This window comes from Scyliorhinus torazame, chromosome 4 (assembly GCF_047496885.1).
Source record: "Scyliorhinus torazame isolate Kashiwa2021f chromosome 4, sScyTor2.1, whole genome shotgun sequence".
Taxonomy (NCBI): Eukaryota; Metazoa; Chordata; class Chondrichthyes; order Carcharhiniformes; family Scyliorhinidae; genus Scyliorhinus; species Scyliorhinus torazame.
The window spans coordinates 318,774,613-318,800,426 of record NC_092710.1 but is presented as its reverse complement, the minus strand read 5'-3'; the positions used below and the strand labels follow the sequence as shown (position 1 = coordinate 318,800,426).

Genomic DNA, 25,814 nt, shown 5'->3' with positions numbered 1-25,814 from the left:
GGGTCTGACCAGAGACTTATACAGCTTCAGAAGTACATCCATGTTCTTGTAGTTGAGCCCTCGCGACATGAATGCTAACATAGCATTTGCCCTCCTAACTGCCGACTGAACCTGCACGTTAACCTTAAGAGAAATCTGTTTTTTTAAATGTTTTATTAAGACGTATGTAATTTTAACAATTTTCAAAAGGAGAAACGACAAAGTAAATAATTCCCCCCCCCCCCCCCAACCAACAACCAAACCCAGCCAAAATGGCTTACATACACAATTTCCCAATCCCCCTTTCCTACTAACTATTTCCCACCTCATCCAACCCCCCATGCCTCCCTAACCCTAGCATCGATCCTCCAGGGTGAACTTGATCTTCTCAAGCCTGAGAAACCCAGCCTTGTGACCTTAAGAGAATCTTGAACAAAGACTCCCAAGTCCCTTTGTGCTTCTGATTCCCTAAGCATCTCCCCATTGAGCAAATAGTCTATGCCTCCATTCCTCCTTCCAAAGTGCATAACCTCACACTTGTCCACATTGTATTCCATTTGCCACCTCTTTGCCCACTCTCCTTGCCTGTCCAATTCCTTCTGCAGCCCTCCCTACTTCCTCAATACTACCTGTCCCTCTACATATCTTTGTATCATCTGCAAACGTAACAGTGCCTTCTGTCCGATCTTCCAAATCGTCAATGTATATTGTGAAAAGTTGTGATTCTAGCACTGACCCCTGAGGCACACCACGAGTCACCGACTGCCATCTTGAAAAAGACCCCTTTATCCCCACTCTGCCTTTTGCCAGTCAGCCTATCCTAGCCAGGATCTTACCCGTTACATCATGGGCTCTTAACTTATTTAATAGTCTCCTTTGCAGCACCTTGTCAAAGGCCTTCTGGCATTCTAAATAAATCACATTCACTTGTTCTCATTTGTCTAACTTCCTTTTTACCTCATCAAAAAACTCTAACAAATTTTTCAGATGTGACCTTGCCTTGACGAAACTGTGCTGACTCAGTCCTATTTTATCATACACTTCCAAGTACTCGGCGATCTCCTCTTTAATAATGGACTCTAAAATCTTGCCAATGACCAAAGTCAGGCTAACTAGCCTATAATTTCCCATCTTCTGTCTCCCTCCCTTCTTAAACAGCGATGTTACATTACCCACTTTCCAGTCCTCGGGCACCCTCCCTGCCTCCAATGATTGATGAAAGATCACACCGAAGACCCCACAAACTCCTCCGCTATCTCTTTTAGAACCCTGGGCTGTAATCCATCCGATACAGGTGACTTATCCACCTTCTGACCTTTCAGTTTCCCCAGAACCTTCTCCTTAGTGATGCCCATTGCACTCCGGCCTGCCCCCTGATTCTCCTGGAGCTCTGACATCCCACTGGTGTCTTCCACCGTGAAGACTGATGCAAAGTAACTATTCAGTCCCTCTGCCATTTCTTTTTTTCCTATTACTACTTCTCCAGGCTCATTTTCTAGTGGCACAATGCCTATTTTTGCCTCCCTTACCTATTATATATTGAAAAAAAGTCTTCCTATCGTCTTTTATATCGCTAGCTAGCCTGCACTCCCCCCTTATTGCTTTTTTAGTTGTCCTCTGCTGATTTTTAAAGGCTTCCCAATCCTCTGACTTTCCACAATCCTCGCCACTGTATGCTTTTTCTTTTACTTTTATGCTGTCCTTAACTTCCCTCTTCAGCCATGGATGCCTTGTCCTCCCCTTCACATGTTTCCTCCTCCTTGGGGCAGCATGATGGCATGGTGGTCAGCACTGTTGCTTCACAGTGCCAGAGTCCCAGGTTCGATTCCTGCTTGGGTCACTGTCTGCCCATTCTCCATGTCTGCCCACCCCAGTCCAATGCCGGCATCTCCACATCATGTCTTTGTAGTTACCCTTACTTAATTGCAATACTGTTACCTCTGATTCTAGCTTCTCCCTCTCAAACTGCAGGGCAAATTCTATCATATTGTGGTCACTGCTCCCTATGGGTTCCTTCATTTTAAGTTCCCTAATCATGTCTGCCTCATTACATATCACCAAATCCAGAATTGCCTGTTCCCTAGTGGGCTTGACCACATGGCTGCTTCAAAAATATATTCCACAAATTCCTTTTCTTGGGATCCACTACCAAACTGATTTTCCCAGTCCACCTGCATATTGGAGTCCCCCATGATTATTGTAATATTGCCTTTTTTATATGCCTTTTCTATCACCTGATTTATTTTCTGCCCCACATCCTGACTACTGCTAGGGCTTTGCGATTCCTCAACTCTACCCACACAGATTCTATGCCTTCTGATCCTATATCGCTTCTTGCTATCGATTTAACTTCATTCCTTACCAACAATGCAACCCGTCCTCTTTGCCCATCTGCCTGTCCTTTCGAGAAGGCACATATCCTTGTGTAGATTTAGATCCCAGCCCTGATCCTCTTGCAGCTACGTCTCTGTGATGCCCACAACATCGTATCCACCAATTTCAATGTGCGCAACAAGCTCATTTGCCTTGTTCCGTATACTGTGCGCATTTAGGTACAACACCCTCAGTCCTGCATTCAATCATGGCTGATATTTTTCTCATCCCCATTCTCTTGCCTTCTCCCCATAACCCCTGATCCCCTTATTAATCAAGAACCTATCTATCTCTGTTTTAAAGACACTCCGTAATTTGCCATGATCTTATTGAATGGAAGAGTAGGCTTAAGGGGCTGAATTACTTACTCCTTTTAATTTGTATGACAGAAATAGTTTAATGGAAAACGATGATGATAAATAAGTATGACTGTTGAATTTCAATATTTCTTGTAGGAAATGAATTATGATTTATATTCTATCGCTATCAAGTAATTAACGGCAAGCAAGATGTCTGCAGTGCATTCTTATTCATTCGACTTATTAGCTGTGATGTAGCTAACGGAAGTGTGCATCTTATGTGCCGTATAAGATTAAGGCAGAAAAGGTCCATATTTAAGGGAAATTCATCCCTATCATGTTGGTATCATTGAATGCAGTCTTTCATTTTCTCTCACTCTGGGGAAAAATTGTACTGTTACGTTACAAAATATTCTCTCTTTGTAAGTGAATACCAACCAGTCAGTAATTCTGACTACTAATGTGATGCTTGGTCCACTTTTGGTCAAATGCATGTAGTTTGATATTTATTTATTTTATTGTCACATGTACCGAAGTACAATGAAAAGTATTTTTCAGCAGCCAAGGAAACGTACACAGTAAAAAATGAAATAGTAGATAATTACAGTGAATGTGTGAAAGTACACAGTACATCGACAAATAAATAATTAGCTACAGTATGGAACAAGGACAAAATAACAAAGCAAATACGACGTAAGCAAGAGCAGCATAGAGCGTCATGAATAGTGTCTTACAGGGAACAGATCAGTCAGAGGGAGAGTCGTTGAGGGGTATGGTAACGGGGGAAGAAGCCGTTCCTATGTCTGGATGTATGGGTCGTCAGACTTCTGTATCTTCTGCCTGATGGAAGGTTCTGAAAGAGGGCAAAGCCTGGGTGCGAAGGGTCTCTGAACATGCTGTCTGTCTTCCTGAGGCAGCAGGAGGTGTAGACAGAATCAATAGGCAGGTGACAAACTTGTGTAATGCGTTGGGCTGACTCCACCACACTCTGCAGTTTCTTGCAATATATTTGACATCATGGATGTTAAAGGAACTAAATACCTCTTGTTATAAAAGCAGTAATCAAATTTAGTCTTCTGTTTCATGTGAAAAAATGAGTTTGTTGACTTTGTGTCAGCCTTTTGGAAGATGACAGAACTGCACAATGGGGCAATTATAGTATCGCAATGTTATTACAGTTCTAGGTCACGTGATTAATCATTAAGCAGAAAGGATGAACTCCATAAAGGCCTGGAGATGCTAAATATTAAAGAGTTCCTTGAATTATGTGATAGTCACAGAAAATGCATACTGTAATTAATATCATAGTTGGGGAAATGGTAGCATAGTGGTAATGTTACCAGACTAGTGATCCAAAGGCTCAAACTAATACTCCAGAGGTTTGAATTCAAATAAAATGAATTTAAGAAATCTGGAATAAAATGTAAGCCTCATCAATAATGATCATGAAACTACCTGATTGCCATTAAAAACTCATCTAGTTCACATATGGCCTTCAGGGAGGTAATCTGCCATCGTTACCCAGTCTGGCTTACACGTGAACCCAGATTTTAGCTGTCATCTGAAATGGTGTAACAAGCCATTCAATTATATCTAATTGTGCTACACCACATGGACTGCAGCAGCTCAAGAAGGTAGTTAATCACCACCTTCTCTTGCACATTTCTGATGCTAACAAATTTAAACAAAAAAGTAAACTGGAATGGGGAATTCTGATAGAAGGGAATGGACCAAAATTAGTGACAACATGAAGTAATATAATGTAGCCAAGAAGCAATGACCTACCCAATATTTTGAATAATATATTGATATATGTGAATGCATAAATGTATATTAATGCATGTTATATCAGCCACATATGATAAGAACATTTCTTTGTTGCTCCTCAAATATGTTTTAAAAATAGAGTGTAAACACTGTTTTGTAAAGTTCAGAAAACACACCGTAGCAACTGAAAAAAATTGATTTACACCGATATGGTTGATCATGTCAACTTCAAATTTTTGAGTAACAAGTAAGAAATGCAAACACCTGGGACTGCACCAGTAGCTGAAACTTTCCAGAATCTTCCAATTCATCCTCATTTAATATCAACAGACCAATTAAAGCAAGACAGTTTAACATGTTCTAATCTAGGTCATCAGATCTAATAAGTCCCTGTGTGGCTCAATGCCATATTTTGTTATCAAATGTTCCTGTGAAGTGCTTTGGGATGTTTTATTATGCTTAAGTCGGGATATAAGATTTTGCTAGCAACCAATTAATATATTGTGTCATACATGGTACATTCACCCAATCGTTGTGAACATAAGAACTAGGAGCAGGAGTAGGCCCTCTGGCCCTTCAAACCTGCTCCGCCATTCAATGGGATCATGGCTGATCTTTTGTGCACTCACCTCCACTTTCTGGCCCGAACACGATAACCCTTTATTCCTTTAGTCTTCAAAAAACTATCTATCTTCATCTTGAAAACATTTAATGAAGGAGCCTCAACTGCTTCACTGGGCAGGGAATTCCATCGGTTCACAACCTTTGGGTTAAGAAGTTCCTCCTAAGCTCAGTCCTAAATCTACTTCCCCTTATTTTGAGGCTATGCCCCCTAGTTCTGCTTTCACCCGCCAGTGGGAACAACCTGCCTGCATCTATCCTATCTATTCCCTTCATAATTATATATGTTTCTATAAGATCCCCCTGCGTCCTTCCAAATTCCAACAAGTACAGTCCCAGTCTACTCAACCTCTCCTCGTAATCCAACCCCCTCAACTCTGGGATTAACCTAATGAATCTCCCCTGCACACCCTCCAGCACCACAGAATCATAGAAGTTTACAGCATGGAAACAGGCCCTTCGGCCCAACCAGTCCATGCCGCCCCGTTTTTACCATTAAGCCAGTACGTCCTTTCTCCGGTAAGGAGACCAAAACTGAACACAATACTCCAGGTGTGGCCTCACTAACACCTTATACAATTGCAACATAACCTCCCTAGTCTTAAACTCCATCCCTCTAGCAATGAAGGACAAAACACCATTTGCCGTCTTAATCACCTACTGCACCTGCAAACCAACTTTTTGCGACTCATGCACTAGGACATCCCAGTCCCTCTGCACAGCAGCATGTTTTAATATTTTATCATTTAAATAATAATCCCTTTTGCTGTTCCTACCAAAATAGATAACCTCACATTTGTCAACATTGTATTCCATCTGTCTAGCCCATTCACTTAAACTACCCAAATCCCTCTGCAGACTTCCAGTGTCCTCTGCACTTTTTGATTTACCACTCATCTTAGTGTCGTCTGCAAACTTGGACACATTGTACGTGGCCCCCAACTCCAAATCATCTATGTAAATTGTGAACAATTGTGGGCCCACACTGATCCCTGAGGGACACCACTAGCTACTGATTGCCAACTGGAGAAACACCCATTAATTCCCACTCTTTGCTTTCTATTAGTTAACCAATCCTCTTTACCCTACTACTTTACCTTTAACGCCATGCATCTTTATCTTATGCAGCAACGTTTTGTGTGGTACCTTGTCAAAAGCTTTCTGGAAATCCAGATATACCACATCCATTGGCTCCCCATTGTCTACCGCACTGTCCTCAAAGAATTCTCCAAAATTAGTCAGGCACGACCTGCCCTTTTTGAACCCATGCTGCATCTGTCCAATGGGACAATTTCCATCCAGATGCCTCGCTATTTCTTCCTTGATGATAGATTCCAGCATCTTCCCTGCTACCAAAGTTAAGCTAACTGGCCTATAATTACTCACTTTCAGCTTACCTCCTTTTTTAAACAGTGGTGTCACGGTTGCTAATTTCCAATCCTCTGGGACCAGAGTCTAGTGAATTTTGGTAAATTATCACAAGTGCATTTGCAATTTCCCATGCCATCTCGTTTAGTGCCCTGGGATGCATTCCATTAGGGCCAGGCTTGTCTACCTTTATCCCCATTGGCTTGCTCATCACTACCTCCTTAGTGACAACAATAGTCTCAAGGTCCTCACCTGTCATAGCCTCATTTCCATCAGTCACTGGCATGTTATTTGTGTCTTCCACTGTGAAGACCGACCCAAAAAACCTGTTTGGTTCCTCAGCCATTTCCTTATCTCCCATTATTAAATCTCCTTTCTCATCCTCTAAAGGACCAATATTTACCTTAGCCACTCTTTTTTGTTTTATAGATTTGTAGAAACTTTTATTTTCCGTTTTTATATTCGGAGAACGTTTACTCTCATCAATCTTACTCTTCTTTATAGCTTTTTTAGCAGCTTTCTGTTGCCCCCTAAAGATTTCTCAATCCTTTAGTCTCCCACTTATGTTTGCCACTTTGTATGCTTTTTCCTTCAATTTGATACTCTCCCTTATTTCCTTAGATATCCACAGTCGATTTTCCCTCTTTAGAACATAGTGCAGAAGGAGGCCATTCTGCCCATCGAGTCTGCACCGACCCACTTAAGCCCTCACTTCTACCCTATCCCCATAACCCAATAACCACTCCATCCTTTTTTGGACACTAAGGGCAATTTAGCATGGCCAATCCACCTAACCTGCATGTCTTTGGACTGTGGGAGGAAACCGGAGCACCCGGAGGAAACCCACGCAGAAACAGGGAGAACGTGCAGACTCCGCACAGACAGTGACCCAGCGGGGAATCGAACCTGGGATCCTGGCGCTGTGAAGCCACGGTGCTATCCACTTGTGCTACCGTGCTGCCCTTTCCACCATCCTTTTTGTTGGTATAAAATTTTGTCACTTGGAAGGTTCTCCACTGTTCCTCAACTGTTTCACCATAAAGTCTTTGCTCCCAGTCTACCTTAGCCAGCTCTTCTTTCATCCCATTGTAATCTCCTTTTGTTTAAGCACAAAACACTAGTGCTTGAGTTTACCGTCTCACCCTCCATCTGTATTTTAAATTCCACCATATTGTGATCGCTCCTTTCAAGTGGATCCCTAACTATGAGATCATTAATCAGTTCGGTCTCATTACACAGGACAAAGGAGATTACAGTGGGACAAGATCTAGGTCCGCTTGTTCCGTCGTAGGTTCCATTACATACTGTTCCAGGAAACTATCGCGGATACATTCTATATACTCCTCCTCAAGGCTGCCTTGACCGACCTGGTTAAACAAATCGACATGTAGATTAAAATCCCCCATGATAACTGCTGTACCATTTCTACATGCATCCGTTATTTCTTTGTTAATTGCCCACCCCACCATAATGTTACTATTTGGTGGCCGATAGACACTCCTATCAGTGACTTTTTCACCTTACTATTCCTGATTTCCACCCAAATGGATTCAACCTTATTATCCATAGCAACAATGTCATCCCTCACTACTGCCCGGATGTCATCCTTAAATAACAGAGCTACACCACCGCCCTTACCATCCACTCTGTCCTTCCGAATAGTTTGATACCTTGGATATTTAACTCCCAGTCGTGACCATCCTTTAACCATGTTTCAGTCATGGCCACTAAATCATAGTCATTCACGATGATTTGCACCATCAACTCATTTACCTTATTCTGAATATTTTGAGCATTCAGGTAAAGTACCCTTATGTTGGCTTTTATACCTCTGTTTTGAATCTGAACACCTCTTAACAGTAACCTCTCCCAAGTTATTTTTCCATTGAACTTTTCTCCTAATTTTCCTTATCGTTGAACCCATATCCTCATGTAACTACCTTCTGCGTCGCTTTCCATTTATGTTTCCAAGTCAGAACGGTAAGTGGCTTGGAGGGGAACTTGCAAGTGGTGGTGTTCTCATGTATCTGCTGCCCTTGTCCTTCTAAAGGTAGTGATTGTGGGTTTGGAAGGTGCTGTCTAAGGAGCCTTTGTGAGTTCCTGCAGCGCATCTTACAGCTGGTACACACTACTTGCCACTGTGTTTTGGTGTTGGAGGGAGTGGATGCTTGTGGAAGGGGTACCAATCAAGTCGGCTGCTTTGTATTGGATGGTGTCGAGCTTCTTGAGTGTTGTTGGAACTGCACTCATCCAGTCAAGTGGGGAGTATTTCATCACACTCCTGACTTATGCCTTGGAGGTGTTGGACAGACTTTCGGGAGTCAGGATATGAGTTACTCACCATAGAATTCTGAGCCTTTGAACTGCTCTTGTAGTCACTGTATTGGCTAGTCCAGTCCAATATGGCTAGTCCAGTTCAGTTTTCGGTCAATGGTAACCCCCAGAGTGTTGATAGTGGGAGATTCAGTGATAATGCCATTCAATGTCAAAGGCGATGGTTTTATTTTCTCTTATTGGAGATTGTCATTGCACTGTTGATGACCCCTTCTATCACTTCACTGATGCTTGAGAGTAGACTTGATGTGGAGCTGCCGGTGTTGGACTAGGGGTGGGCACAGTAAGAAGTCTTACAACACCAGGACCAAATCCAACAGGTTTGTTTGGAATCACTAGTCTTTGCAGGTGATTAAGTCTTTACAGGTCCAGATGGTGCGGCTGGAGTTAGGGATAATCACAGGTTAAAGAGGTGTGAATTGTCTCAAGCCAGGACATTTGGTAGGATTTTGCAAGTCCAGTGGGGGGCGAATGTAATGAGACACTAATCCAAGGTCCCGGTTGAGGTCGTACTCGTGCGTGTGGAACTTGGTTATCAGTTTCTGCTCAACGAGGGATCTTGGGTGTTCATCCACCTATCCCTGAAGGCAGCAGGACAGGTTAATAGGGTAGTTTAGAAGGCATATGGGACACTTGCCTTTATTCGTCGTGACACAGATTAAAAGAGCAGGGAGGTTATATTGGAGCTGTACAAAACCTTGGTTTGGCCACAGCTGGAGTATTATGTGCAGTTCTGGTCACCTCACGAGAGGAAGGATGTGATTGCACTGGAGAGGGTGCAGAGGAGAGTCACCAGGGTCTTGCCTGGTATGGAAGATTTGAACTATGAAGTGAGGATGCATGAGCTCAGGTTGTTTTCTTTAGAGCAGGGAAGGCTGTGGGGGCACCTGATTGAGGTGTATAACATTGAGGGGTCTGGACAGAGTGGATAGGAAGCATCTGTTCCCCTTTGTTGGAGGGTGAATAACAACGGGCATAATTTGAAGATGAGTGGATTTGAGGAAATATATTTTCACCCAGAGGTTGGTGGGAATCTGGAATGCACTGCCTGGGAGGATAATAGAGACGTGTAATCTCACAAACTTTAAAAAGGTACGTGAATGAACACTTGAAGTGTCATAACATTCAAGGCTATGGACCAAGTTCTGGAAAGTTTGATTAACGTAGAATTAGCATAGTTTTGTTGGTGCAGACTCGGGTTTGTGTGCTGTGATTCAATAAATATCATCTGTATGCTTAAATGATGAATAATAACCTAAATTGTCAAATTTGTTTATTTTATCAAGGGGACATTATTTTCAACTGTCATTACCCAGACCTGCCTCCAGATTTCATCTTTGGAGAAGATGTGGATTTTTTGCCTGAACCCACAATGCTCCATGTGAGTTTGCTTTAGAATTTTAATGATCTGGTTCTTGCATACAGCACAATAGATTTGGAATGTAGTCTCCGAATGAGCTGACATCAGCAGGCTCTTCAGGCTGTTGTGTGATCCTTGTTTTAAATTATGCCAGTCTCTATGAAATCTTTTATTTGGTTGACAGATTAAAATTTGAAGCTGCATGAACCCTCCATTTTTGATGCAAATGTTTCTTAATGTGTGAAAAGGGATGTTTTAAAGAGCTTCCCATAACAGTTGGGAGCTTATTAATTTTATTGTTCGCTGTTTTGCATACCAACAAGGTTTGAGGAAGTGTTGCACTAAATTTGTCCTGCAGCTTGACATTTTCATTTGGAGTCAAAGCAACCTTGCATAAAAGGTTCAGCTTTTACTTTCGGATATAGTTGTTAACATGTTTAAAGTAATTTTGAAGTTATTCATTGAGTGTGGCTTTACTGAAAAGGTGTTCTTAGTAGTTTAAAGTTGAATTGATTGACACGAAAGGGCAGCTATAATCTTTTACCAGCAGTGTCTACTGAGTAAGTTGTTAGTTCTTGTGTTTCTTATTCTGAGGATGGTATTGATGAGGCCACATAAGACCATAAGACATAGGAGCAGAATTAGGCCATTCAATCATGGCTGATATTTTTCCATCCCCATTCTCCTGCCTTCTCCCCATACCCCTGATCCCCTTGTTGATCAAAAACCTATTTATCTCTGTCTTAAAGACACTCCGTGATTTGGCCTCCAAAGCCTTCTGCGGCAAAACGTTCCACAGATTCACCACCCTCCGGCTGAAGAAATTCCTCCTCCTCTCTGTTTTAAAAGATTGTCTCTTTCGTCTGAGATTGTGTCCTCTGCTTCTAGTCTTTCCTACAAGTGGAAACATTCTCTCCATGTCCACTCTATCCAGTATCCTGTAAGTTTCAATAAGATCCCCCCTCATCCTTCTAAACTCCCAACGAGTAGAGTACAGACCCAGAGTCCTCAGCCGTTCCTCATACGACAAGCCCTTCATTCCAGGGATCATACTTGTGAACCTCCTCTGGACCCTTTCCAAGGCCAGCACATCCTTCCTTCGATATGGGGCTCACAATACTCCAAATGGGTTCTGACCAGAGCCTTATATAGCCTCAGAAGTACATCCCTGGTCTTGTAGTTGAGCCCTCTCGACATGAATGCTAACATTGCATTAGTCTTCCTAACTGCCGACTGAACCTGCATGTTAACCTTAAGAGAATCGTGAACAAGGACTCCCAAGTCCCTTTGTGCTTCTGCTTTCCGAAGCATTTCCCCATTTAGAAAATAGTCTATGCCTCCATTTCTCCTTCCAAAGTGCATTACCTCACACTTTTCCACATTGTATTCCATCTGCCACTCCTCTGCCCACTTTCCTAGCCTGTCCAAGTCCCTCTGCAGCCCACCTGCTTCCTCAATGCTACCTGCCCCTCTGCAGATCTTTGTATCACCTGCAAACTTAGCAACAGTGCCTTCAGTTCCTTCCTCCGTATCATTAATGTATATTGTGAAAAGTTGTGGTCCCAGCATTGCCAATTGCAATTATTCTGAGAAATTGGTGGGGGCCTGTCTACTTGATTGGCTGCAATGACTGTGCTTAGTTGGGGGGTGAATATCAAGGGGGCATAATTTTAAGATGAGGGGATTTGAGGAAATATTTTTTCACCCATAGGTGAATAAGGGGTGGTGGCACAGTGGTATTACTCTGGACTAATAATCTAGAAACCCAGGATAATGTTCTGGAGGCCTGGGTTCGGATCCTGCCATGGTGATGGTGAAATCTGAATTCAATTAAAAATATAATAATTACCGTGAAGCTATTGTTGTAAAAATCCATCTGGTTCACTAATGTTTTTCAGGGAGGAAATCTGCTGTCCTCACCTGTTCTGGCCTGTAGGTGACTCCAGTGCTACAATAATGTGGTTAACTCGTAATTGCCCTCTGAAGCCCTGGCAAGCTCGTCGATTGTATCAAAATCACAAAGTCCTCCTTGCTGACATCTGGGGGTCTGTACTAAAATTGGGAAAGCTGTCTCACAGATTAGTCAAGCAACAGCCTGACATAGCCATATTCATGGAATCATTTCTTACAGTTAATGTCCAAGACACCACCATTCCCATCGCTGGGTCTGTCCTGTCGATAGGACAGCAGAAGAGGCGGCAACGCAGTATACAGTTTCATTTTATTTGTTCATGGGACGTGGGCACCACAGGCTCTGCCAGCATTTATTGTCCATCACTAATTGCCCTTGAGAGGGCAGTTAAGAGTCAACCACATTGCTGTGGGTCTGGAGTCACTTGTAGGCTAGACCAGGGTAAGATTTCCTTCCCTAAAGGACATTCGTGAACCAAATGGGTTTTTACGACAATCAACAACAGTTTCATGGTCATTATTAGACTTGTAATTCCAGATTTTGATCTCCGATCCCCAGAACATAATTGCTAGACTGCGTATGCGAGGAACCAACATGAGGGAAAAACATACTTGACCTCATCACCTACCTACCTGTCACAGATGTACCTGCTCATGACTATTGGTAGACCACTGCACAGTCCTTGTGGAGATAAAATCCAGTCTTCACATTGAGGATGCCTCCGTTGTGTTGTGTCACACTATCACTGTGCTAAATGGGTAGATCTCAAACAGATCTAGGAACTCGAGACTGGGAAACCATGAGGTACAACGAAGAGAAGCAGGAGGCAGTCCTTTAAGCATGCTCCACCATTCGTTCTGATCATGGCCGATCATTGAGTTCAATACCCTGATCCCATCTTCTCCCCCCGCCATATCCTTTGATCCCTTTATTCCCAAGTGCTATATCTAATTCCTTCTTGAAATTAAACAATGTTTTCACCTCAACTACTTTGTATGATACTATATTCTACATATTCACCACTCTCTGGCTGAAGACATTTCTCCTCACCGCAGTCCTAAAAGATTTACCCCTTATCCTCAAACTATGATGCCTAGTTCTGGACTCTCCCACCATCGGGAACATTCTTTCTGAATCTACCCTGTCTAATCCTAATTTTTAAAAGGGGCAGTTTAGCATGGCCAATTCACCTGCCCTGCAGATCTTTGGGTTGTGGGGTCAGACCCATGCAGACACAGGGCGAATGTGCAAACTCCACACACGGGATATTGTCCCGGGGCTGGGATCGAACCCAGGGCCTTCGTGCTGTGAGGCAGTAGTGCTAACCCCTGCGCCGCCGCCCTACCCTGCCTAATCCTCTTATAATTTTGTAAGTTGCTATGAGATCACTTCCCCCCCCCCCCCCCAATAACTTCATTTCAGTGTTGGTGTAAGCCTACTTGTGACAATAATAAAGATTATTACTACAATGCGCCAGGTGTGGCCTCATGAATGCCCTATACAATTGCAGTAAAATATCCCTATTCTTATACTCAATTCCTCTCGCTATGAAATCAAGCATACCATTTGTCGTCTTTACTGCCTGCTGTGCTTAATTTCTGCGACTGATGCACAAGGACAACAAGGTCTTGCTGAGTATCCACCTCTCTCAATTTACACCCATTCAAATAATAATCTGCCTTCTGATTTTTGCTACCAAAATGGATAACTTCACATTTATCCACATTTTTCTGCATCTGCCATGCATGTGCCCACTCACTCAGCCTGTCCAAATCCCCTGAAGTATCTATGCATCCTCGTCACAGTTTGCCCTCCCACCCAACTTTGTATCGGCTACAAATTTGGAAATACTACATTTTGTTCCCTAGTCCAAATAATTAATATATCATGTGAACACTTGGGGTCCTAGCACAGATCCCTGCGATACCCCACTAGTCACTGCCTGCCAATTGGAAAAAGACCCATTTATTCCAACTTTTTGCTTCATCTCTGCTAACCAGCTTTCTATCCATCTCAAGACACCATCCGCAATCCCATGCGCTTTAACTTTACATAGTAATCTGCTATGAGACTTTTTCGAAAGCCTTCTGAAAGTCTAAATAAAACACATTCACTTGGTCTCCCATGTCAACTCTACTAGTTACATCTTCAAATAATTCCAATAGATTTGTCAAGCATGATTTCGTTTTCATTTTGTTTGATCATACCACTGCTTTCCAAATGCTGCGCTATGAAATCCTTGATAATGGACTCTAGCAACTTCCCTACTCCCGATGTTAGCTACTTTCCAATCTGTAGGAACCATTCCAGAGCCCAAAGAATATTGAAAAATGAGCACCAATGGACCTACTATTTCTAGGTCTGCTTCTTCATCCCATAAGGATTATCAGGCTTTGGAGATTTATCTGCCTTCAATGCCATTCATTTCCCAAAAAACATTTCTCCACTAATACTAATTTCCTACAGCTCCTCACTATTTCTCAAGACCTCCGGCACATTATTCATGTCTTCCTTTGTGAAAACAGCAGCAAAGTACGAATTCAGTTCCTCAGCCATTTCTTTGTTCCGCGTTATGAATTCCCGTTTCTGACCATCAAGGGCCTCCATTCATTTTTATCAAGTTTTTTCTCTTTACATACCATTGGAAACTTTTACAGTTAGTTTTTATGTTCCCCGCTAGCGTAAAATTTGAACTGTATTTTCCCATTCTTAATCAACTTGTTGGTCTGCCTTTGCTGAATTTTAAATTGTTCCCAATCCTCCGATCATTTTCTTGCTAACTTGTATACCTCTTCTTTGAATCTAATACTATCTCTAATTTCCCTTGTAAGCCATAGTTTTGCCATGGTCCCTTTCTACTCTTGCGCCAAATAGGAATAAAGAACTTTTGGAGTTCAACTATTCGTTCCTTGAATGCCTGCCATTCGTTACCTGTGGGACATGAACAGCAGCAGATTGTACTGAACCAGAATCTGTATCCTCATGACCTGGCATATTCCCCATTCTACCCTAACCACCAAGCCAGAGGATCAACCTTGGTTCAATGATGAGTGCAGGAGGATATGCCGGGACCAATACCAGATGTACCTAAAAATGAGGCAAGAACAGAGAATGCTGGAAAAATCAGATCTGGAAGCATCTGTGGGGAAAGAAAACAGAGTTAACGTTTCGAGTCTGTTTGACCCTTCTTCAGAACTGGGTGGATAATGTGTTAAATATTAAACTGTAGCTGTCAGAGATTATAACAATATGTCGCAACCTTAAGAACAAAAGACAGGTGGCCCTTGATGTTGAGTCCTTAGTATTGTAACATGCCTAATTGGAAGATGAGAGGCAGCACGGTAGCATTGTGGATAGCACAATTGCTTCACAGCTCCAGGGTCCCAGGTTCGATTCCCCGCTGGGTCACTGTCTATGCGGAGTCTGCACGTTCTCCCGTGTCTGGGTTTCCTCCGGGTGCTCCGGTTTCCTCCCACAGTCCAAAGATGTGCAAGTTTGGTGGATTGGCCATGATAAATTGCCCTTAGTGTCCAAAATTGCCCTTAGTGTTGGGTGGGGTTACTGGGGTATGGGGATAGGGTGGAGGTGTAGACCTTGGGTAGGGTGCTCTTTCCAAGAGCCGGTGCAGACTCGATGGGCCGAATGGCCTCCTTCTGCACTGTAAATTCTATGAGATGCTGCTCCTTCAGCTTGAGTTCGGCTTCTCTGAAGTATTGCAGCAGGCCATGGACGGACATGTGGACGTGAGAACAAGATACTGAGTTAAAAGCGACAAAGTTAGGGGTCATGCTTGCAATTGAATTTGATTTATTGTCACATGTACCAAGGTACAGTATTCTGTGTACAGTCCAGACAGATCGTTCCATGCATGAAAAAACATAGGACGTGCATAAATAAACAATCTAAATGCATAGGAATTGGGTTAGCATACTGAGTGTAGTACTAAGTAGAGAAGATGTGTGAAGAGATCCGTTCAGTCCACAAGAGGGTCATTTTACTACAGGAGTGTAGTAAAAGCGGGGAAGAAGCTGCTTTTGAACCTGTTAGTCTGTGATCTCAGACTTTTGTATCTCCTGCCCGATAGAAGAAGTTGGAAGAGAGAATAACCCAGGTGGGAGGATCATTTATTATGCTTTCCACTTTCCCAAGGCAGCGGGAGGTGTAGACTGGATGGGAGACGGGTTCGCGTGATGGACTGGGCTGTGTTCCCGACTCTCTCTAGTTTAGGCCGAGCAGTTGCCATCCCAGGCTGTGATGCAGCCAGATAGGATGTTTTCAATGGTGCATCTGTAAAAATTGCTAAGAGTCAATGTGGACATGCTAAATTTCCTTAGTTTCCTGAGAAAGTATAAGCACTATTGTGCTTTCTTGGTCGTAACGTCGACATCAGTGGACAAGGACAGATTGTTAGTGATGTGCATACCTAGGAATTTGAAGCCACTTGATTTGATATCATGAAATGGCTGAAGGCACTGGATACTGCAAAGGCTATGGACCTTAATGTTCCAGAAATAGTATTGAAGATTTGTGCGCCAGAATTTTGCCATGCCCCTAGCCAGACCGTTCCAGTACAGCTGCAACACTGGCATCTATACAGCAATGTGGAAATTTGTCCACGTGTGTCCTGTACAGAAAAATCATAAGATCAGAAGTGGGAATGTTCACTGATGATTAGAGTGTCTCGCACCATACGCAACTCCTCTACTATTGAAGCAATCCATGTCTAAATGCAATAAGACCTGGACAATATCCAAGTTTGAGCTGGCAAGTGCCAGGCAATGGCCCTTCTTCCAACAAGAGAGAATCTAACCAATGCCAGTGGACATTTAACGGCCTTACCATCGTTGAATTCTCCACTGGCAGCACAGTGGTTAGCACTGTTGCTTCATAGCACCAGGACCTGGGTTTGATTCCCAGCTTGGGTCACTATCTGTGCGGAGTCTGCAGTTTCTCCCCTTGTATGCGTGGGTTTCCTCCAGCTGCTCTGGTTTCCTCCCACATGTTCCAAAAGATGTGCTCATTGGGTGAATTGGACAGTCTGAATTCTACCTCTGTGTACCCAAACAGGAGCAGTAGTGTGGCGACCAGGGGATTTTCACAGTACTTCATTGCAGTGTTAATATAAGCCTACTTGTGACACTTATTAAGATTATTAAAGCAACATCCTGGGAATTACCAATGACCAGAAACTGAACTTGACTTTGCATATAAATATTGTGGTTGCAAGAGCAGGTGAGAGACTCCGAATACAGACGGTAACTCCCATCCTGACTCCCCAAATCCTGTCCACCATCTACAAGTCAGGAGTATGATGGAATATTCGCCACTTGCCTGGATGGGTGCAACTCCAACAACACTTAAAAAAATTGACACCATCCAGGAAACAGTAGCCTTCTTGGTTGGCACCCTATCCACAAAAAATCTTATATAACAGCGAAGTAATTCTCTCGGGTCTTTTGATGAGATAAATCTGGAAAAAAAAACTATTTCCACCAGTTACTGAGTCATAAGTATAGGACATGAAACTGGAATCACCGAAATCATGAAAAGAAAGAGACTGTTATTGATGCAAAATGTCGTTAGGATAGGGAATTTCCAATGCAGGCACAATGAGCTGATTAGTCGCTTCTGTGCAATAAGATTCTATGGTGATATCCACGGCTGTGAAATTTTATGACCGCCTCGTGGACAACTGTTACAACAAAGATGAGAGATTGTGGTGACATAGGGTGTACCCGTTCCTTGGTGGAACTTGGAAAAGAGATAAAACTGTGTTATGGTAAAGATAAGAATCTGCGTTATGGTATATGTCTGGATCTGGAATCAGAAAAAGTGAATTAGTCAGCTAAGACATTTTTACACTTTTAATTGATGTATAGATGGATGAGGAAGCAAGCTGAGTGCCACACCCCTACCTTCATTCCTCTCTCTGACCTCAGCATAGATGAGACTACTATTCCTCTAGCTTTCTGGCCTTGCCGTCATCAGTTATCTGCTTGAAAAAGTGAAACAAAAGCAGCTGGCAGGCAGGAGGAACCAAATGTTGGGTGGCAAGAAGCTGCCAACCAGGACCAAAGGAGGGGGGGTTGGGGATTTAGGAACCAGGAGCCTCAAGAAGGACCTACTTGGCCCCACAGAAGCTTTCAGCTTTTAAAAATTAATTGTTTGGTCCTCTTCTGGCCCTGCATTTTGTTTCCACACACTCATCTGAAATTGTGGCCAAATGATCTTATTAGGCCTTGATCTATAGAAAGCTGACATTCTAGCCATCTCTGAAAAGCATGCTTCTCTTTCATTAGAAAAGGTCCAATAATTTTCAAATTGTTACTGATTTTGACCAAGCCTAGATCCCTCTCACAAGATGTCTAAGTGTTATTTTTTTTTTAAAGGTGTACTTTTGATTTGATAAATTAAGTGCGTTGCATACTATGCAGCTGAAGCCATTGGGTGTTAGCATTTATTTTCTTCTTCATATCAAACAAGCATGTAGAGCATTTGTCTGGTGCCTTCTGTATCCTCCTCTGTAACCTGTGGGCACACTTATTTTTAGTGGGTAGGAAAAATTTGGTGTGTTTAAATTTGCAGCTTGTGCATTATTTTATCTGTGTTTGGAATCGCGCACTAGGGACAGGTGGTATATATAGTCCTGTAAAAATCATTTGCTGAGGAGTTCAAATAAAGGTGTCAGAGACTAAATTTTGCTACCCTTAAAATGTATTGACTATTGGCAGTTATCGTTATGTTCAAATCGTAATTACTAAAGGTTCTGTTTAACTATCATATATTTCAATGACGTTTGGTGGGGCAGTGAATAATTCACTATGTCTATGATTCCAGAAGAACTAATATTGTTGGTGTGGCATCATGCCAAGAAGAGGGCTTATGCTAAAGTCCTTGCTCGGAAGCTGTTGATCTAGTGTATACCGTAGAAAGTTCTGAAGCCCTTATTGTGATTGGTTTCTTTTCAGATCTTCAAGGAATTTACTTTAGGTTAGTTTGTGCAGAAATGAAGAGTAGTTTTTAGTACTGGGGTACCAGTGTGGTTTTTCTGGACTCTTCTTGCAGGAGTCACCTTGTTCCAGTGAAATTTATTGCATTAGTTCAAACCAGCCAATGGCTCATTTCTGTTTTTTTAAAATTGAAACAAGCAGCTGCTTGTTTAAATACTTTGTGTGTAGTGAGTCATTGTTACATGGCAACCATTTTGTCCAACTGACATAATTGAAGAGCCAAAGTAGGAAAGGAGTGACCACAGTGCCATCATTCTGCAAATATCACTCGAGGGACAATTCTAAGAATATTACTATCATATTTTTGGTAATGCACAGGAAGAGAACACTCTGGGCATTTGCAAGTAGCTGATTTTAACAATTTTGAACAATTTGGCAAGAAATACTATTCTTTCTGGCAAGTTGATATTAAATACTGAATTTAAATGATGAGAAATTACCCAATGTTACAGGCAATTTGCATAGTTTCAACTGCGATTTTATTCATAGCAACTAATCCAATTTTTGTTTTTTCTTACTGCAAGCCTTTTGGTAGCTCATGATGCAATTGAAATAACATTTCAAGCTCAAAATAGCATTCATTGGAGTAGAAAATTATCAAGTACTGACATTTTCTTTTTACAGACATTCTGTACTGAACCTCAGTGGAAGAAATGAACAGTTTTTTGAGATACACAAAGTAACATTTGGAAGATAATTGAGTAGAGTAGGATCACTTGACATTTTTAAAACAGCAATACTGAACCAGAAAATTACTGCAGTAGCGAGCAACGTTAATTGCACTTTTTTACTTTACCATTTGGATCACAGTACATTTTTACCACATGTAGCTGAAAAGTCAAAGCAATACTGGTGCAACAATGTTAATGATGCATCTTGGACCCCATGAATATCTTCTTTAGCAGTCCCCCAGGATTGACGATGACTTGCTTCCACTCTGGCAAGGTGAGTTCTGCAGTGGCTGAATAGTTCAATCCTGGCTCGGCAGGCAGGATAGACGAACCAACGTGAACGTCTTTTCCTAGGCCAATATCCCCATTGTTGAGGCACTGGTCACGCTCGACCAGCTGCAATGGTCAGGTACATTGTCTCCATGCCCGAAACAAGACTACTAAACTAAATGCTCTACTCCAAGCTCCGAAATGGCAAGGGATCACTGAGGGAGAGGAGGCAACATTGGTGATATCTCTTCAAGGATTTGAGTGTCTGCTGTGCAGTGTCCATGTTCCTGATGCATACGGGAGGGCGGGACCATAGATGATCTGTAGACCATTAGCTTGGTGCTGGATTTGAGGTCTCGGTCTTTGATCACTCTGTTTCTCAAGCGCCCGAAGACTGCACTGGAGCATTGGAGGCCACAATGGGTTTCATCGTCGATGTCTACTCACGATGAGAGAATGCTCCCGAGGTATGGTAAATGATCCACATTGTCCAGGGGCTCACCATGGATCCTGATGGTTGGGGCAGGAGCGGACTGATAAAGAACCTTTTGTTTTCCGGATGTTTAGTCTGAGGCCCATTCTGTCATGCTTCGGTGAATTCGTTGACGATGGTTTGTAACTCTGCCTCTGAGTTTGCAAGCACACAGATGTTGTCTACATACTGCAGCTCAAAGGTAGAAGGTGGGGTGGTCTTCAGTCTCAAAGCCCTCCGCTGATCCCCTCAATTCAAACTTGATGTTTTCCAGTCAGAGAAATCTGTACAGGTCGCTCAGCCAGGCCGCCACTCCTAGTGGCTTTGTCGAACGCCCTTCCAGCAAAATCCTTCAGGTAACGAGAGAGGCGAAAGCCACTATGTCTGTCTTCCTCTCCTCCATCAGCTCTGGCATTCACGATACCCTGCCACCATAGGGTCCGCTCCACCCCCACAATCTTTGATAGCGTTCCAAACACCCCTCCCTGTATCTCTCCAACTTCTCCCAGTCCCAGAACATATGCATCTAATTTGCTGGTCCTTGCCCACACTTCTCACACTGGTCTGCCACTCCCTGGAAGAACCCACTCAACCTCACCCGAGTCCTACGCACCCAATGCACCACCTTAAGCTGAATCAAACTCATTCTCTCGCACTAGGAGATCGAATTCACCCTGCGCATCGCCTCACTCCACACTCCCCATCCTGTCTCCTCCTCCTCCCATTTCTCCTTAATCCTCACCACCTTTGCTGCCCCCTGCTTCCCCAGCCACCCATGTATATCCCCAATCCTACTCTCCCCTTCTACATCCGGGAGAAGCAACTGCTCCAACAGGGTATACGAAGACACAGGGAGAACGTGCAGACAGTGACCCAAGCCGGGAATCGAACCTGGGACCCTGGCACTGTGAAGCAACAGTGCTAACTGCTGTGCGACCGTGACGCTGTGGAATACAATATGGAAAAGTGAGAGGTTATGCACTTTGGTCCGAAGAATAGAGGCGTAGATTATTTTCTAAATGGGGAAAGGCTTCGGGAATCTGAAGCACAAAGGGACTTAGGAGTCCTCGTTCAGGATTCTCTTAAGGTTGACATGCAGGTTCAATTGGCAGTTAGGAAGGCAAATGCAATGTTAGCATTCATTTCGAGATGATGAGAATACAAGAGCAGTGATGTAGTACTGAAGCTGTGTAAAGCTCTGTTCAGACCCCATTTGGAATAATGTGAACAGTTTTGGGCCCTGTTTCTAAGGAAGGATTTGCTGGCCTTGGAGGGGATCCAGAGGAGGTTCACAAGAATAATCCCTGGAATGAACAGCTTGTCATATGAGGAATGGTTGAGGATTCTGGGTCTGTACTCGATAGGAGTTTAGAAGGATGAGGGGGAATCTCATTGAAACTTACAGAATACTGAGGAGCCTAGATCAAGTGGACATGGAGAAGATGTTTCCACTGACAGGAGGGTCTAGAACGAGAGGGCACAGCCTCAAACTGGAAGGGCCGATCCTTTAAAACTGCGATGAGGAAGAATTATTTCAGCCAGCCAGAGGATGGTGAATCTGTGCAACTCATTGCCGCGAGGAGGCCAAGTCACTAAGTGTTTTTCAGACAAAGTCAGTTCTTAATTAATAAGAGGTTCAGGAGTTTTGGAGTGAAGGCAGGAGATTGGGGATGAGAAACACATCATCAGCCATGATCGAATGGCCGAGCAGGCGCGATGGACCGAATGGCCTAATTCTGCTCCCATATCCTACAGTCATCTGGTCTCATTTGAATTTTGGTGGAGCTGCCAGTTTACGATCATGGAGATCCTGGATCTCCTGATCATTCTCATCGAACCAGTCTTGGTGTTGCCTGGTCAAGAGCCCAAGCATCTTCTCACAGGTGCTGACTATGGTGGCTTTTAAGGCAGACCAAGCGCTGTTGAAATGAAAATGAAGTGAAAATCGCTTATTGTCACAAGTAAGCTTCAAATGAAGTTACTGTGAAAAGCCCCTAGTCGCCACATTCCGGCGCCTGTTCAGGGAGGCTGGTATGGGAATTGAACCCGTGCTGCTGGCCTGCCTTGGTCTGTTTTAAAAGCCAGCTATTTAGCCCACTGTGCTAAACCAGCCCCTGTTGACATTCTGTGGCTCTGGCTCGTTGGTCGTCGTTCGGTTAGCTGTGAGGCACCGACTGAATAGATCTTTCATGGGATTGCGGGTAGTGTCTTGAGATGGATAGAAAGCTGTTTTAATGCAGGAAGCATAAAGTTGGAATAAATGGGTCTTTTTCTGATTGGCAGGCAGTGATTAGTGGTGTACCTTGGGGATCTGTGATAGGACCCCAAGTGTTCACATGATATATTAATGATTTGGAAGAGGGAACTAAATGTATTATCTCCAAATTTGCAGATGATACTGTTGCTCTTTTTAGCTTTAGTCTATTTGCTCTGTTTAGGTCACCTTTGCTCATGAGTCGCCAGGTATCTTTATGATACCGCCACGTGGTTCAAGTTCAGGTTATGATTAATAACACAGCACACCGCTTAGTAAGGATTAAAACAACGGTCATTTATTATATACAACAAGCAATATTAATACCCTAATACTACTATTTATATAATAAACCTATCACTACTGGCCAATACTTAACTTAGGAAGAGCCCACCAGGTCAGGGAAACGAATGGCTTGTCCAATCAAATCTGGCCCGCGGGATTCAAAAGGCTGCTACAGGTCGGTGGCTAGGTGTCTCTACCGGATAGCGATCGTTGGATTCAAACTTACACTTGCCGGTGGCTGGTCTTGCGAAGGTCTCGAGCAGGCGAAGATGAGAGAGAGCGAGATCTGAACTTGGACCTTCACTTTTATAGGCCCCAGGGGCTTCCCGCCTCCTGGGTCGGCCCTTGACCCTGAGTCCCAAGTGATTGGATCTGTCCCCAATCTCTGGGGTCGATGTGTCCAATGGTGAGGCGATTCCTCGATCGGGGGGTGGTCGCTCACCTGTCTTTGTTTCGGCCACTGCAGGCGCCGACAGGTCTGGCCCGGTATTCAATTGCTAATATGTTGCAATTGTTCCCGGGGATAGCCGATTTAACTGTGGATGTCTGACTAGATTGGTTGCAAACAGTCCTGAATGCAACTGTGAATACCTGGGTTGATGGGCTGTTGATAGCCCTGTGTATCGATCTGGGCTACCTTCCCAGAGCCGAATATGCAATACTGTCTGCAGCTGCCTGCTTGTGTCTTCTTGGCTGCTTTTCCCAGCAGTCTTTCGGGTTAGCCGTTTTAAACTGGGTTTTGGCCAGATTAATCAGAACGCAGCCATTTTACATGGCTACAATACAAAGTTGGGTGAGTGGGTGATCTGAGAGGAAGATGCAGAGATGCTTCAGCGGGATTTGGACAGGCTGAGTGAGTGGGCACATGCATGGCAGATACAGTATAATGTGGATAAATGTGAGGTTATCTGTTTTGGTAGCAAAAATATGAAGGCAGATTATTTGAATGGGTGTAAATTGAGAGAGGTAGATACTCAGCGAGACCTTGGTGTCCTCGTGCATCAGTCATGCATCAGCCGCTGAAAGTAAGTGCACAGGTACAGCAGGCAGTAAAGAAGGCAAATGGTATGTAGGTCTTCATAGCGAGAGGATTTGAATATAGAAATAGAGATATTTTACTGTAATTGTATAGGGCATTGGTGAGGCCACACCTGGAGTATTATGTGTAGTTTTGGTGTCCTTATCTGTGGAAGGATGTTCCTGTTATGGACTGAGTGCAGCGAAGGTTTCCCAGGCTGATTCCAGGGATGGCTGAACTGTCAAATGACGAGGGACTAAGTCGGGTAGGATTATATTCATTGGAGTTTAGAAGAAGGGATCTCATAGAAACTTAGAAAATTCTAACAGGATTAGACAGGGTAGATTCAGAAAGAATGTTCCCGATGCTGGGGAGTCCAGAACTCGGGGTCATAGTTTGAGGAAATGGGGTGAACCTTTTAGGACTGAGATGAGGAGAAATGTCTTCGCTTGAGAGTGGTGAATTTGTAGAATTTGCTACCACAGAAAGTTATGAGGCCAAAACGTTGGGTAATTTCAAGAAGGAATTAGGTATAGCTCTTGGGGCTAAAGAGATCAAGGAATATGGGGGAAGGCGGGATCAGGGTATTGAACTTGATCAACCATGATCATAATGAATGGCGGAGCAGGCTCGAAGAGCCAAATGGCCTCCTCCTGCTTCTATTTTCTATATTTCTCAGGGTCTTTGAGTCCAGCAACATTGAGCTCCTGTGGCAGAGCTTTTTCTGCCTGTGCCCCAGGAATTCCATACAGTGCGGAAGGAGGCCATTTGGCCCATCGAGCCTGCACCGATCCTTTGAAAGAACACCCTCCCAAGGGTCAGACCCCCACCCTATCCCTGTAACCCAACTGAGATTCGCCTTATCTCTCGCTCATAGATAAGTCAGTCCGGTTGAATGAATTTCAGTAATGTTTATTTCTTTAAGAACACATTTTGGTACATTCACACAAAATTAACTGGAAAAGACCTTTTTCCTGTGTCTCTCGAAATGTCCTCGAGACACCAAGGACCTGAAGCAAAAACAAAATAAAAGTGACTTCAGATTTACAAAATTTAAAAGTCATTTCAACAAAGACCTTTAATAAAAGTAATTTTTACCAATGCTTCAAGGATTCTCCGACGGCTATAATTTCTATGCCAATCAGTTAAATGGATCACATTCTTAAGGGAATCTTTATCTTGGTTCAGCCCCTTACTTAGTTTCATTGGTTCTAATTCTCAGCTGAGACCCCCTTGATTCGTTCAGGAAAGTCTCAGTCACTTAACAGGCGATTGGTTAATTAGACATTAAGCAATTACTCCAAATTAATTAATTAACTTTCCCATGACTTTTGTCCCACGACTCTTGTCCCACGTTCAAACTGCCTGCATCACGCCTGGTCTCAGTTACGAGATTGTTTCAAGCTTGTCGAATGTACCCTCATATGTACTTGTAGTACATTATTTGTAACATTTGAGACGGTCATTTGTTTTTTAAACTTAGAGTACCCAATTCATTTTTTTCCAATTAAGGGGCAATTTTAACGTGGCCAATCCATCTTTGGGATGTGGTGGTGAAACCCACACAAACACGGGGACAATATGCAAACTCCACACGGACAGTGACCCAGAGCTGCCTCACGGCGCCGAGGTCCCAGAGCCGGGATCGAAGCTGGGACCTCGGCGCCGTGAGGCAGCAATGCTAACCACTGCGCCACCGTGTTGCCCACAACATTTGAGACAGTCATGGACAGTATTCAAACGATTATAATTTATTCATATTCCTACAAATTAAATAATTTTCAAGAATCATTTTAGCTAATATTTTAAAGGACCCCCCTC

The 25,814-nt window shown here is 43.3% G+C and overlaps 1 protein-coding gene across 4 annotated transcripts in view; it reads left to right on the top strand.

Moving 5' to 3' along the window:
- babam2 (BRISC and BRCA1 A complex member 2) overlaps positions 1 to 25,814 on the top strand; it is a 374,337-nt gene that overhangs the window by 48,907 nt on the left and 299,616 nt on the right. For all 4 annotated transcript variants that reach the window (XM_072500140.1, XM_072500137.1, XM_072500138.1 and 1 more), the window contains exon 4: positions 10,028 to 10,122. In XM_072500140.1, coding sequence (XP_072356241.1) covers positions 10,028 to 10,122 — 95 coding nt within the window. The remainder of the gene's footprint in view (positions 1 to 10,027; positions 10,123 to 25,814) is intronic.